At 38.3% G+C, this 12889-nt stretch overlaps 1 protein-coding gene across 1 annotated transcript in view; it reads left to right on the forward strand.

The window, feature by feature from the left end:
- lrp1bb (low density lipoprotein receptor-related protein 1Bb) overlaps nucleotides 1–12889 on the forward strand; it is a 302189-nt gene that overhangs the window by 119445 nt on the left and 169855 nt on the right. The window contains exon 3 of the mRNA XM_084123162.1: nucleotides 804–941. Coding sequence (XP_083979288.1) covers nucleotides 804–941 — 138 coding nt within the window. The remainder of the gene's footprint in view (nucleotides 1–803; nucleotides 942–12889) is intronic.

A 12889-nucleotide genomic window follows, 5' to 3' on the forward strand; every position in this document is an offset into this window, starting at 1 on the left:
ATGTTATTTATTTCTCTAATGGCAAAGCTAAACATTTCTTATTATTATCATGAGGTTTGTTAACGGCTGTGTTGCTTAATGTTTTTTTGAATCCGATAACTATTTTTCATTTTTTTTAGAAACATTTATGTGAAATCTTTTGTAACATTACAAATATCTTTACTGTCAAGTTTAATCAACTTGAATGTGTGAAGTAGAATAAAAGTAAGAATTAGTAAGAATTTCTATAAATATATATTTAAAATATAATTTATTTAAAAAAAACAAAAAACATACTGACACCAAACTTTATTTAGTTCGTTTTTTGTTGTTGTTGTAGACATTTCTCCTTTGAAACAACTGCCTGTTTTATTAAACTGGTTCTGCAACCTCATTGCATTGCAGAACTTTACTTTTACAGTATGAGCTTTATCCTGCTAATTAAATTAACATTCATTAGGATAGGTAAGAGGAAGGATGAATTGTAAATGAGAATCCTGTGCCCATTCTATTAGCCATTTCTCTTAAAGAACAACAGACAGGAAATGGTGCTGAAGGAAAGTTTTTGCCACAAAATTAAATCACTGGCAGTGCATTTTAAGCTAAATTCAATCAACTGGATTGTTCCCCATTTTCATTTGCATCCCTCAAAGCTTAGCAAACTGAAACAAGTGACATTTGTCTGAACTCCGTAGATTTGCATTGAACTGTCTCAGTAGTTATTAAAAAAATTACTGACAGTGCAGTGAAATTGTGCAGATGATATGCTTTTACAAAATTACACCATACGCGCATGTAAACCATCATTCTCTCCTGTTCTTTAGGTACGGTGGAGGTGATAGTCAGATGTCCCCTAAATCACATACAGTGTATCGGGACAAGAAAGTGCATTCACTTCAACAAGCTCTGTAATGGGGCGAAAGACTGTGAGGATGGTTTTGACGAAGGAGTCCACTGTAGAGGTGAGTACCCTAAAGTAGGCCATTATAATGTCTGTAGAAGATATTAGCTATGCAGGTACTGTACTGTGATCTGTCAAGATCAATAAATTCACAGTTTGGACACCATCCACATTTATTTTTATTGCCTAATGCCGCATATTTTTACATGAATTGGCTCTAGTGGAAGGGGAACAGGTGAATGACGCAGCAGGTGTGATGTTGGACACACTCTACTCTTGTTCACAATCATCCAAGCCACAATAACAAGCAGGTGGAGCCACCTGGACTCTGTGATATGACAATGCCGACTCAGCAGTTGGCATTGGGTGGATGCCTGTTAGTTGAGGCGACGCACCTCAGGCTGGCCAAGAGTGTGACCTTTGGTGAACTGGAAGAGTGTGGCACCCAGCTGGGCAGTGCCAGGAGCATCTGATCCTGCCCTTTGATCCAGAGCCTGACTGAAAACAGGCCATTGACCCATTTAACCACACAAGATTATAATGTCAGTTGGATTGCTGGGGTTCCTGCAGAGAAGCAACATGTTATTTAGTCTAGAGAGACTAGTGGATGAAAAGCAAATACTTTTGTATTGCTGGAGAAATGTGACCGTACATGTTTTTAGGTTTCTTGAAAAAAATTAATTGTAAAAGCAGCAAATATTTATTCACTATTTCTAGATTATGTTAATTATATTAAAAATGTTTAAACAGAAGCATTTTCACTAGGGATCTCTTTTGGATCTCACTGCAAATTGACTTCAAATTATATTTACTCTCACAGAAACAGTGGAAAGGTGTCTAAAAAGGGGCTAACCTCAAAACACCTTTTCCCCGACAGAAGAACCAATCACCTTCCAGCAAAAGGAAAGAGATTGGTCTAGTTCAGTGGGCAGAAAGATTAAGGTTTTGAGTTTATGTATTGCAGATAAAGAGAGAGGTGCTCGGAGCCTGAAGTGATGTATCACAGAAAGTTATCCTTGGGTGTTAGGAAGCATTAAGAGACATTATGTTCATTGTTCTCCTCCTCCATTTGTTTGTTTTTAGATACAGCTAATTAAGCAACGAGTGCCTGGGGCAATAAATCCTTTTTTTCGTTCTACTCTTGCTCAGTTTGCAGACTTCTGGGTTGCCATTTACGTTTGAAAAAGGGAACATTTGCAGTATGACTGCATTCACTGCAGTCATACTGCAAATGTTGTCATTCTTCTGTTTATTTTTTTACCTTTAAATTGATGTTTTTGCAGCTTGTACGAATGGAAAATGACATTAGCTTACAGCTGTTAGTAATGATACGTTAGACAGATTTACAGGTAGACAGAAGTGGAAAGTCTAGACACAAGCAGACGTGTTTTTGTTGGTGATTTAACCGTCTGCTGAAGTAAGCAACATGGTATACTTCATCAAAGGGGCTAATTGAATGAGTAAGCACTGGCCACTGACGAGTCTGGGCCAGGACATTCGGCATGTGTTTCCACCCATACACCTGCAGATGGGAGGAAATGAGGTCACCGCGGAGAAGTTGGAGCATGGCAGCTGGGTCTCCGCTGAAACTTTCCCTCCCACTCTAGTAATGAATATACATAATGAATCCCAGGAGGGCATTACATAAAAACTGTGCCCATATGGAAGACAAAGACAGCATTCTATTTCACCTTCACATACTTCGGCAATTCTTTATTTTAATGATTGTCCTTCAGTGAAGTGGAGATTTTCAGAGATGGCATGAAAACCTTTTTTTTCTCCACCACCTGGCTGCCTCTTTTTCAAAGTGTAAAATCTCGCTCCTCTCAGCCAGCACTGATATGTGACGGGTGAAGCTGAGAGGCACATTTGAATTTAGGAGCTTTTAGGTGGAATTTTCAGAAGTTCCTCACAAGCTGTGAGAGTACAAGTGACAAGAAATCGTCTCTGTGGCAACAGCATTTGGTCATAGTCACGTGTGATTGTGAATTTGTCTCACAAATGGGCTGCCAAAGACTTTTTTGCCTGTTTGTCAAAATGCTTACTGTGCAGCTCTACATTATTATTAGTTGTAGTTAGAAGAACCAGCTAATGATAGCCTGAAATCGATATGAAAACTTATAGTTATTGTTGTTTATAGATTTATAAGGGCTAGTCAAGAGGTACAGTATAATTTTGAACTTTTTATTTTTTTACTTGTTTATTTGTTGTTGTTTTTTCATCAGATTTTATCAATACATCACAGGATACCGATACTTGTGTCATTATTTTCATAATGACAATGAGGGGTTTTTTTCCGCTAATGAATGATTTCAAACAAGTAAGTTTAGCAAGCTAATATCAGAACAAATTTAATTTCCATTGCCTTTATGCTGAAATGCAGTAACAACTGAACACCCTAGGTAATTTCATTGATTGTGCTAGTTACGTGCTTGCATTATGTTCAGTCATTAAAAAGCAGCTCATGATTCCTTTTCTCAAAAGCAATTACATACCAATTAGAGTAATTACAGAAGTAGAAAATAAAAAGAATAAGAAGAAAGCTTATAGAGAATGTATCTTGCAGTACAGAGGAAGTCTATTCTAAGCCCTGAAATGTGATTACAGTAATAATTCTCCTTATGTGTTGTACATTAAAACCGCCTGCTTACTTTTTTGTTATTGATGTTTTAGAAATAAGTCTCTTATGCTCACCAAGACTGCATTTATTTAATAAAAAATACAGTAAAAACAGTAATATTTTGAGAAATTGGTATTTATTTATTTAAAAACGTTTTTTTCTTCTAAAAAACTAAATTTCAGCATCATTACTCCAGGCTTCAGTGTCATATAATCCTTCAGTAATATTTAAAAATATTTAAAACATGTTTTTGTTTGTGGGAACCATGATACATTTTTTTCAGGATTTTTTTGATGAATAGAAATTTCAGAAGAACAGCATTCACTTAAAATAGAAAACATTTCTAACATTATAACATTATAAACAACTGTCACTTTTCAATTAATTTAATGTATCGTGGCTGAATGAAATAATTTTTGGTTTTATCTTACTGACCCCAAACATTTGAATAGTAGTGTATGCATGGTACAAATTCTATTTATAGTTATACAAGTGTTGATGTTACCCAACACATTTCTATTACTAAACAAAACCCTTGTGTAAAGTAAATGAATAAATGTGCACATCAGCCAGCATTAACTAAATGAAACAGTCATTCCCATAGTTCTGGAGACGACATTGTTAATAGACAACTCTGCTTTTGTGAAGTAATGAAAAACCATGTCACAGATGTACCTTCCCTCCCTCACTTTGCCTCTCAACAGCATTCAATTATTTCACTTGATTAACTTTTAATTTTCAACAATTCATATAAACAAATAAACAGTATCCACCAGGGTCAGAACAACAGCGGTAACAACGGTACAAATATAAGCCATTTCCTGTTTTCTCTTCGGTTTAAAGAAAAGTGGAGTGCATTCACCTACACATAAGCTATTTGAATATTTATTGAATTTGTTTTGGAATATCATCCAGAACGCATTAAGTGTTCCCCTCACTAGCTGCTGGTCGTTTTCTGATTAAACTGATGATGTTCAGTGATGCTGTACTGTTCACTGTTGTTTGAAGATTGCTCATGTTGTTAGTCTCAGTGGGTCACGCACCTTTCATTATCAGGGTACCATAAATGTGAAAGTCAAGTACCTCATTTGAATAGTATAATGGGAGTGTAGCACTTAATGTGCAGTTGACTATGCTTCCTCTGGGGATAGTCCTAAACCATAATACAGGGTTAAATTTGTGCAATAACAAGCAATCACCGTTGACTTTTTTGACCCGTTTGAGCTCATAATGGCATAGGCTAACTCTGGAGGATTAACCCTGAAACCAACGCTTCCTAATCCAGGATCCTTTGCTTCATGTTTAGTCTCACAGTCTGATTATTTTCACTAATAGGATTATCTTGTGGAGTAGGAAGTAGGAACAGTCTTGTTTGCTGATAATCATGGAATAGCTGGCTCATTTAATATGCTTATGGTTTTGTGACTTTTGTGGTGTGGTTTTATACTGAAGGTTGTGTGTTCTCATTGATATTCTATAATGACAACTGAAATCCAGTCCATAGCAAACATTTAACAAGTTAAACTCGACTGTGACTGACTGATTTGCTTCTAGCTTTACCCACGTTCCTTTTTGACTTTTAAAAGTGCATCAGTATTTGATGTGCTTCTGTTTATTCTGTATCGTCTGAATCATCTAGTCATATAATTACCTCCTGTAATGTCTTGAAAGAACCCATTACAATCTGGCAATATCAAATCCAATTACAGCGTTATTTTTTTCTTTGCAGGAAAGGAGGTTTAAAAATGTATTGAGATGCTAAATGATTTACACTGATGCTATTGTCTTGCATATTTATGGGAATTTATGGGAAACATTCTTCAAATTCAATCAATCAACCAATCAATCAATAAAATCAATCAATCAGCTATTTAAAATATTGTATTATATTTACTTATATATTGTATAAGCTATTATAATTTGTAATAATATTTTAAAAATACTGTATTTTTGATCAAATTAATGCAGCTTTGGTGAACATAAGAATCTTTTAAAAACATTGGACATAAATATAATGTTACTGTAAGTTTGCTTGTGCTTTTAAAAGAAGAACCTGTTTTATCTGGCCTATATCACATTTGTAGTAACGTGTAATGCAATTATGCCAGAGATTTGTGCACTTTCCATAAACAGCTCTTGATAAATACGGCATTTACTTCAACATCGGAGATAGATGAATTTGGATACATGCTGAATGAACTTTAATTTGTCAAGAGAGTACCATTTTTAACAAATCGAATTCCTCTCAGAGAGGCAGACCTATGGCATGCTTATTAAACACTATTGCTTCTCCAATGACCATGGCTTGTGCAAAGATCAGCATCTTAATTTGGTCCCAGATTAATTAGGGGGCCTTGAAAACCAGGCAAAGGACTGGATTAAGACAGGCCTTGGAGAAGCAAAGGCCACGGAGGTCTCCAGAGCTGGCCTGTAATTAATCCATATGGGGAAGTAAAATTACAGACTTCTGCTGCTCTTTCTTTTCACTCATGTGTTCATGTTTGTGTGGGTGGAGTAATAAGTAGTTTACAGTCCATATGTGTGTATCACTTTGAATAATTGTGTCTTTATGTTATTGATAAGAATAAAAATTGCACTGGTTTAATTCACTGTGGTCAATGTTCTGTTGAGCTTCCCATTGTAATGGATTATTTGGATACGTGATCTAGTGGGCAGTGCATAAGCCCTGAAACAGTGTGTGGTGGCGTTAATGTGGGTTCAACTCTATTTCCTCTCTCTATCCGAAACATTTGCCAGTCAGATAATCTTCTTTGTCACACAAAAAAAAAACTTTCAATCTTGTTGCATAAAATAGAAAATATCAAACGAAGTGTCCCTTTTCAGTATGAATAGAAAGTTCAAAACAACAGCATATATTTTTTTTATTTTATTAAATACTGTCACTTAAAATCAATTTAATGTGCCATTGCTGAATAATAGTAGTTCACAATGCAAGAGTTACAATGCCAGGTTTATTAGAAATCTGGGTCACACTTTAGATTGGGGACTAACTATTAACTACGACTTTTGCCTGAATAAACACCTAATAATTGCGTATTAATAGTTAGTACGGTAGTTGTTAAGTTTAGGTATTGGGTAGGATTAAGGGATGTAGAATATGGTCATGCTGAATAAGCTATTAATATGTGATTTATAAGTACTAATAAACAGCCAACATCCTAGCAATATGCATTCTAATAAGCAATTATAGTTAATAGTGAGAATTGGACCCTAAACTAAAGTGTTCCTGAAAGGTAGATTAGGAAACAAGTTAGAACAGAGGTGAAATGCAGAAAAGATTACACAAACATTATTGTGTGACTTAAATTTACCCTAATTTACTCAAAAATGTGTTCATTTACACATCCTCGTGTCGTCCAAACCTGCATGACTTTTTTTTCTCCTGTGGAACACAAAAGATGTATGTAAAAAAAGCAAAAAACAAAACCACATCTCAGTGTTTTTTTGTCCATAAACAGTAATATTACAGTGATGTCCATTGTTGTTTTGGACCACTTTGACTTTCACTGTATGTACAAAAACAGTTAAAACTTTCCGTCTTGTATGTTCCACAGAAGAAATGAAGTCATACAGGTTTGGAATGGCATGAGGTTGCATTAATGATGACAGAATTTTCCCTTCAAGACACTTTTTTGCTTTTTTGGCTTACTTTTTATTTTATAATTTTATTCTATTTCAGAAAGTCACAGAAAGTTGTTACCTAGAGAAACAAGTGAGCCAAGACTCCCACTGATCTCTTGCTATGGTTTTTTTTTTTTTTTAAGGCTTCTAAAGTGAGAATCTGTCCTTGACATTTTTCTGTTGGAATTTTAAAAGAAGGGTCCCTTAAAAAGGAGACAATTCCCGGATGGCTAGGCCAGGGAGTCAAAGGCTTACTGGTGGCCCGTCATGTGGCAGCATACCTTGACCTCGAGGACAGGTTTATGATGCACAAGGGGAGGCTGGCTCAGCACAGGAGAGACTGGATGCTGGATTTATGGCAGCGATGACGGGGCACAATAAGCGTCAAGTGCGCCTTGTCACTCGCTGCCAGCAGCATTCCGTTATCACGCCCCTCCTGTGGTGAGCCTTCATGTGGGCCAGGGCAACAGTGATTGGCGGGGAAGCGGACCACCTGTCACAAGAAACATAAGTGCTTTGCCATGGAAAAAATAACATAAAAGATTTTTCACTTCTGGTGTCAAATTCACGAAACATTCTTATTAGCTACTATTTTCTTCTTATTTTCTAACTTAAGTATAAAGTTAAGAATATTTTGTATTTCCGAAAATATTTCTTAAGAATGATCCTGTTTATGTTTCTTAAGATTGTTCTGTAGACAAAACTGGGACCAAGTTCTTTTATTTAATAATTTAGCATTTATAATTTTCGGCAGCATTATCACATATAAGAGCACCCGTAAACAAGACGCATTCACTCTTACAGCTTAAGCACACTGTCACTTCATCTTGAGACAGGCTTTTTTGAAAATTACAATATAAAATACATGGCACATTAAAAAATGTGATGCAGAGTGTGCAGCCAGTAGCGATTAATAGTGTGCGTGCTTATGATTATTACAGTAATCTGCAGGCAATGCAAAAAGATGGCCCTTGAGATATTTTTCATTGATTTGATAAGCAGGTCTTCATCAAATCTGCCATAATCAGATAACACCAAAGCCTTTATTTTTCTTGTAAAAAAAAAAGAAAAAAAGATGTTCTTAAGAAAATAGTTGTGAAGTTTTCTTTTTTTTAAGAACTCAGGAACATGCTTACAGATTTCGTAGAAATTATCTTGAGTTTGTTTATTTTTTTTATTTTTTACTTTTCCTCCTTTTGTGTGTGTGTGTGTGTGTGTGTGTGTGAAAACAGACCCTGTTGTTTACTTCTGCTTTTAAAGGAATAAATCCCCCCCCCCCAAAAAAAATGTTGCCTTGACAATCACATTATCGATGTGTTTTACATGTCACATGATCTTGTTTTAACAAACTTAAAAGAAGTGTAACTTTTTGCCTAGCAAGCCATGAGATTTTCAGCATCAGCGGAAGACAGATTGTTGTGAATATCCATCTGTCTGGCTACGTGTCGGGTCATGAGAGCACACCGATGTTTGAAAGCAGATATAAGGATTAGTCTTGGATATCTGTCGGCCTACCGTCTCATTGCCTTGTCTGGCCTTTTGTCTCCACAAAGCATGATGCATCCAATACATTTACATTTAGTCATTTTAACAAACGCTTTTGTCCAAAGCGACTTACAATTTAGGACTAAATTAAGCAAGTCATTGTGAAGAGGCAAAAACAATGCAAGAAGTGCTCAAAATACATAAGTTCAGGCATTGTTCAGAGTAGCATTAGCCCGATAAGGGAGGATTAAAGGAAAGAAGAATCATTATTATTTTTATTTTTTTTAGGGATGTCCCGATACCACTTTTTCACTTCCGATACCGATGCCGCAGCTTTGGCTATTTGCCGATACCGATATCAATCCGATATTTTTATTTTATTCTTGAACTAATACTAATACTAATAAAATATATGGAAGCACTTTGCTCAATTAGCCACATAAAAACATCTCACTCAAATGGAGAACAAATACTTCTCTAGTATATAGTTCACAACAACAGTTGATAATGAAAGACTGCCACCCTTTATTCAAAAGACCTTGAGATATGTTTGGTAATTGTACCTATATTTCAGATCAATATATTTGTTTCCTTAAAATTTTAATTAACTTTAACTTTATTCTCATCTGAATTATAAATAATTTATTTCTGTAAAAAATAATACTACTATTAAAAACACATTTGATTTTCTTTTTTAATCAATGTAGAATGTGTAACTTAAAAATAAACAGATTAGTGCTCTGTTTTAGGACAAGAAATGAAAACCAATGCAATATGATGAATGTCCAAAAGATGAGATAATTTTTGCTTTTAAGCAGCGTGTGTGTGTGTGTGTGTGTGTGTGTGTGATTTTGGTTGGGTGACAGTTGTAGGTTACATTTTGACAAGAGTTTACAGTTTGACAAAAGCACAATGTTGTGTTTTACACAAATATAAGTAGGCTAAACACTTTGCAGTTTTAATGATGTCCTGTATGAACAAAATGGAGTATGTTTTTATGTTTCCACTGTTCGATCGCGCCCGTGCCTCTCTCTTTCTGACACACACACACACACAAGCACACACACACAAGCACACACACACACACAAGCGCGCGCACACACACACACACACACACACACACACACACATTCCAGCATTGCAATCTTGACATCACAGCCTGTTCATTATGCTGCGTTCACACCAAACGCGAAAAGAGCGTCAAATTCGTGTCTAGTTCGCCGCTTGAACATTTTGAATCCATTCGCGTTTTTGGACGCGCGTATAAAGCGAGCGTTTGAAGCGAAATAGACGCTTCCGTGAGCACTTAGGACTTGCACGCGTTCAGAGCTAAGGCTGGGCTACAGATTAGGTGTCCCTAAAGAACCCGCATATGTCAATGCGCGTATCTAACAGTAGTTCCGCATTACATTAATTAATGTGCACGCGAGTTTTATTTATTTATTATTTATACCGTGTATTCTCCGTGTAAATCCATACACCGAACCGTGACGCACGTACCGTTTCAGTTCAATACGAATACATGTACCGTTCCACTCCTAATAGGTATCGGATCTGGGCCAGTATCGGCACGATACCGATGACGTGGATCGGATCGGGACATCCCTAATTTTTTTAATGAGGTTAAGTGCTCACGGAAGAGATGAGTTTTCAGTTGTCTTTTGAATGTTGTCAGGGATTCTGCATTCCGGATGAGGGTAGGGAGAGCATTCCACCAGCATGGAACCGTGAATGAGAATGTTCTGGAAAGTGATTTTGTGGCTCTCTGTGATGGAACCATGAGCCGTCGCTCATTGACCGATCGTAGGCTTCTGGTAGGGATGTAGACTCGTAGGAGCGAGTGAAAGTAGGAGGGAGCTGTCCCTGTGGTAGATCTGTAAGCAAGCGTCAATGCCTTGAACTTGATGTGAGCAGTGAGTGGTAGCCAGTGCAGAGATGAACAGAGGAGTGACATGGGCCCTTTTTGGCTCGTTGAAGACAAGACGAGCTGCAGCATTCTGAATCATTTGTAGAGGTTTAGTTGCACATGATGGAAGTCCAGCCAGAAGAGCATTGCAGTAATCAAGCCTAGATATGACCAGGGCCTGGACGAGAAGTTGTGTTGCATGCTCAGTTAGGAAAGGCCTGATCTTCCTGATGTTGTGCAGTGCAAACCTGCATGACTGAGCTGTCTTTGAAATGTGGTCTGTGAAGGTCATCTGGTCATCAAATAATACTCCAAGATTTCTGACCAACCTTGATGGGGTTGATTGATGATGAATCTAGCTGGATAGTGAAGTCATGCTTTAGAGACGGATTGGCAGGGAGGCAGAGAAGCTCAGTCTTTGCCAGGTTGAGGTGCAGGTGATGTTCCTTCATCCATGCCGAGATGTCAGCTAGACAGCTTGAGATCCGTGCAGCTACTGTGGGATCATCTGGTTGAAATGAGAGGAAGAGCTGTGTGTCATCAGCATAGCAATGGTAAGAGAAACCATGTGCCAGTATGATGTGTCCCAGTGATGTGGTGTAGATGGAGAAGAGGAAGGCTCCAAGAACTGAACCCTGAGGAACCCCTGTGGTCAGTTGATGTGCTTTGGATACCTTGCCTCTCCATGCGACCCTGAAGGACCTACCTGTGAGATAGGACTCAAACCAGTGAGAGGAGTACCTGTGATGCCCAGTGATGAGAGGGTGGACATAAGGATCTGTTGATTCACAGTGTCGAAGGCAGCAGACAGATCCAGGAGAATGAGAACTAAAGATTTGGAAACGGCTTTTGCGATCTGTAGGGCTTCTGTGACCGACAGTAATGCAGTCTCGGTTGAATGCCCTTTCTTGAAGCCAGATGTGTTGACATCCAGCTGGTTGTTCAGAGACAAGAAGGATGTTACTTGGTTGAAAGCAATTCATTAAAGTGTTTTCGCAATGGATGGTAGGAGAGAGACAGGTGGTAATTATCTACAAGTGATGAGTTTAATGTTGTTTTTTTAAGCAGTGGAGTTACCCGAGCCTGCTTGAATGCAGTAGGGAAAATGCCAGTATGTAGGGATGAGTTGATTATGTGTGTGAGTGCTGGAAGAAGTGTGGGAGAGATGGCTTGTAGAAGGTGTGAGGGGATGGGGTCTAGAGGGCAGGTGGTAGGATGACTGGAGAGGATACGTTTAGATACTTCTTCCTCGGTTAGTGGAGAGATGGAGGAGAGAATGTTATTGGCTGTGGGAGAGGTTGGTCTGGGTTCCTGTGTGTGTGTGGAGCTGAGAACTGATTGCTGATAATTGTTGTTTTGTTGGTGAAGAAGTTAGCAAAATCATTGGCAGTTAAAGAGGAGGTGGATGGTGGAGGTGGACAGAGGAGAAAGTTGAATGTCTTGAAGAGTGATCGTGTGTTAGAGGAGCTGTTGATCTTGTTGTGGAAATATGAAGATTTTGCGGCATGAACATCAACAGAAAAGGAAGAGAGGAGAGATTGATACATACTCAGGTCAGATGTGTCTTTTGATTTGCGCCATTTCCTCTCCGTTGCCCTGATTTTGGTCCGGTGTTCACGAAGAACCTCAGATAACCAGGGGTTAGAGGGAGTAGCGCGTGCAGGCCTGGAGGAGAGAGGGCAGATATTGTCTAGAGAAGAAGTTAAAATGGAGCATAAGTTATCCGTTGCAGTATTCACATCCAGAGATGAGAATTGTGAGGGTGAGGGAAGAGAAGATGACACAGCAGAGGAAAGATGGGAGGGAGAAAGTGAGCGCAGGCTTCGTCTGAAAGTAACTGGTAGGGGGGTTGGTGGTGCACGGGTAGAGTGTTGTAGATTGAAAGTAATGAGGAAATGATCTGAAACATGGAGAGGTTTCACCAAAATGTTGTCTGTGATGCAGTTGCGTGTATAAACCAGGTCCAGTTGGTTGCCTGATTTGTGAGTACCTGTGGTGATGAGGCGTTTGAGATCGAAGGAGGCTAGGAGAGAGATGAAGTCTGTTGAATACGGTTTCTCTAGATGAATGTTGAAATCACCAAAGACTACAAGTGGGGTGACATCCTCAGTGAAAGAGGACAGCAGCACATCAAGCTCCTCTACAAAGCTTCCCAGTTGACCTGGGGGGCGATATATGACTACGATATGGATCTTACTGGGAATTGTAAATGTAATAGCATGATATTCAAACGTTGTTATTGCATAGAGAAGAGAGCGCTGAGTATTTCCAATTGTTAGAAATGAGAAGACCTGTACCCCCACCCCTCCCAGACTGGCGAGGGGTGTGAGAGAAGAAGTTGTTAGAGAGAGCAGCA

The sequence above is a fragment of the Abramis brama genome (assembly GCF_963993115.1).
Source record: "Abramis brama genome assembly, chromosome: 8".
Taxonomy (NCBI): domain Eukaryota; kingdom Metazoa; phylum Chordata; class Actinopteri; order Cypriniformes; family Leuciscidae; genus Abramis; species Abramis brama.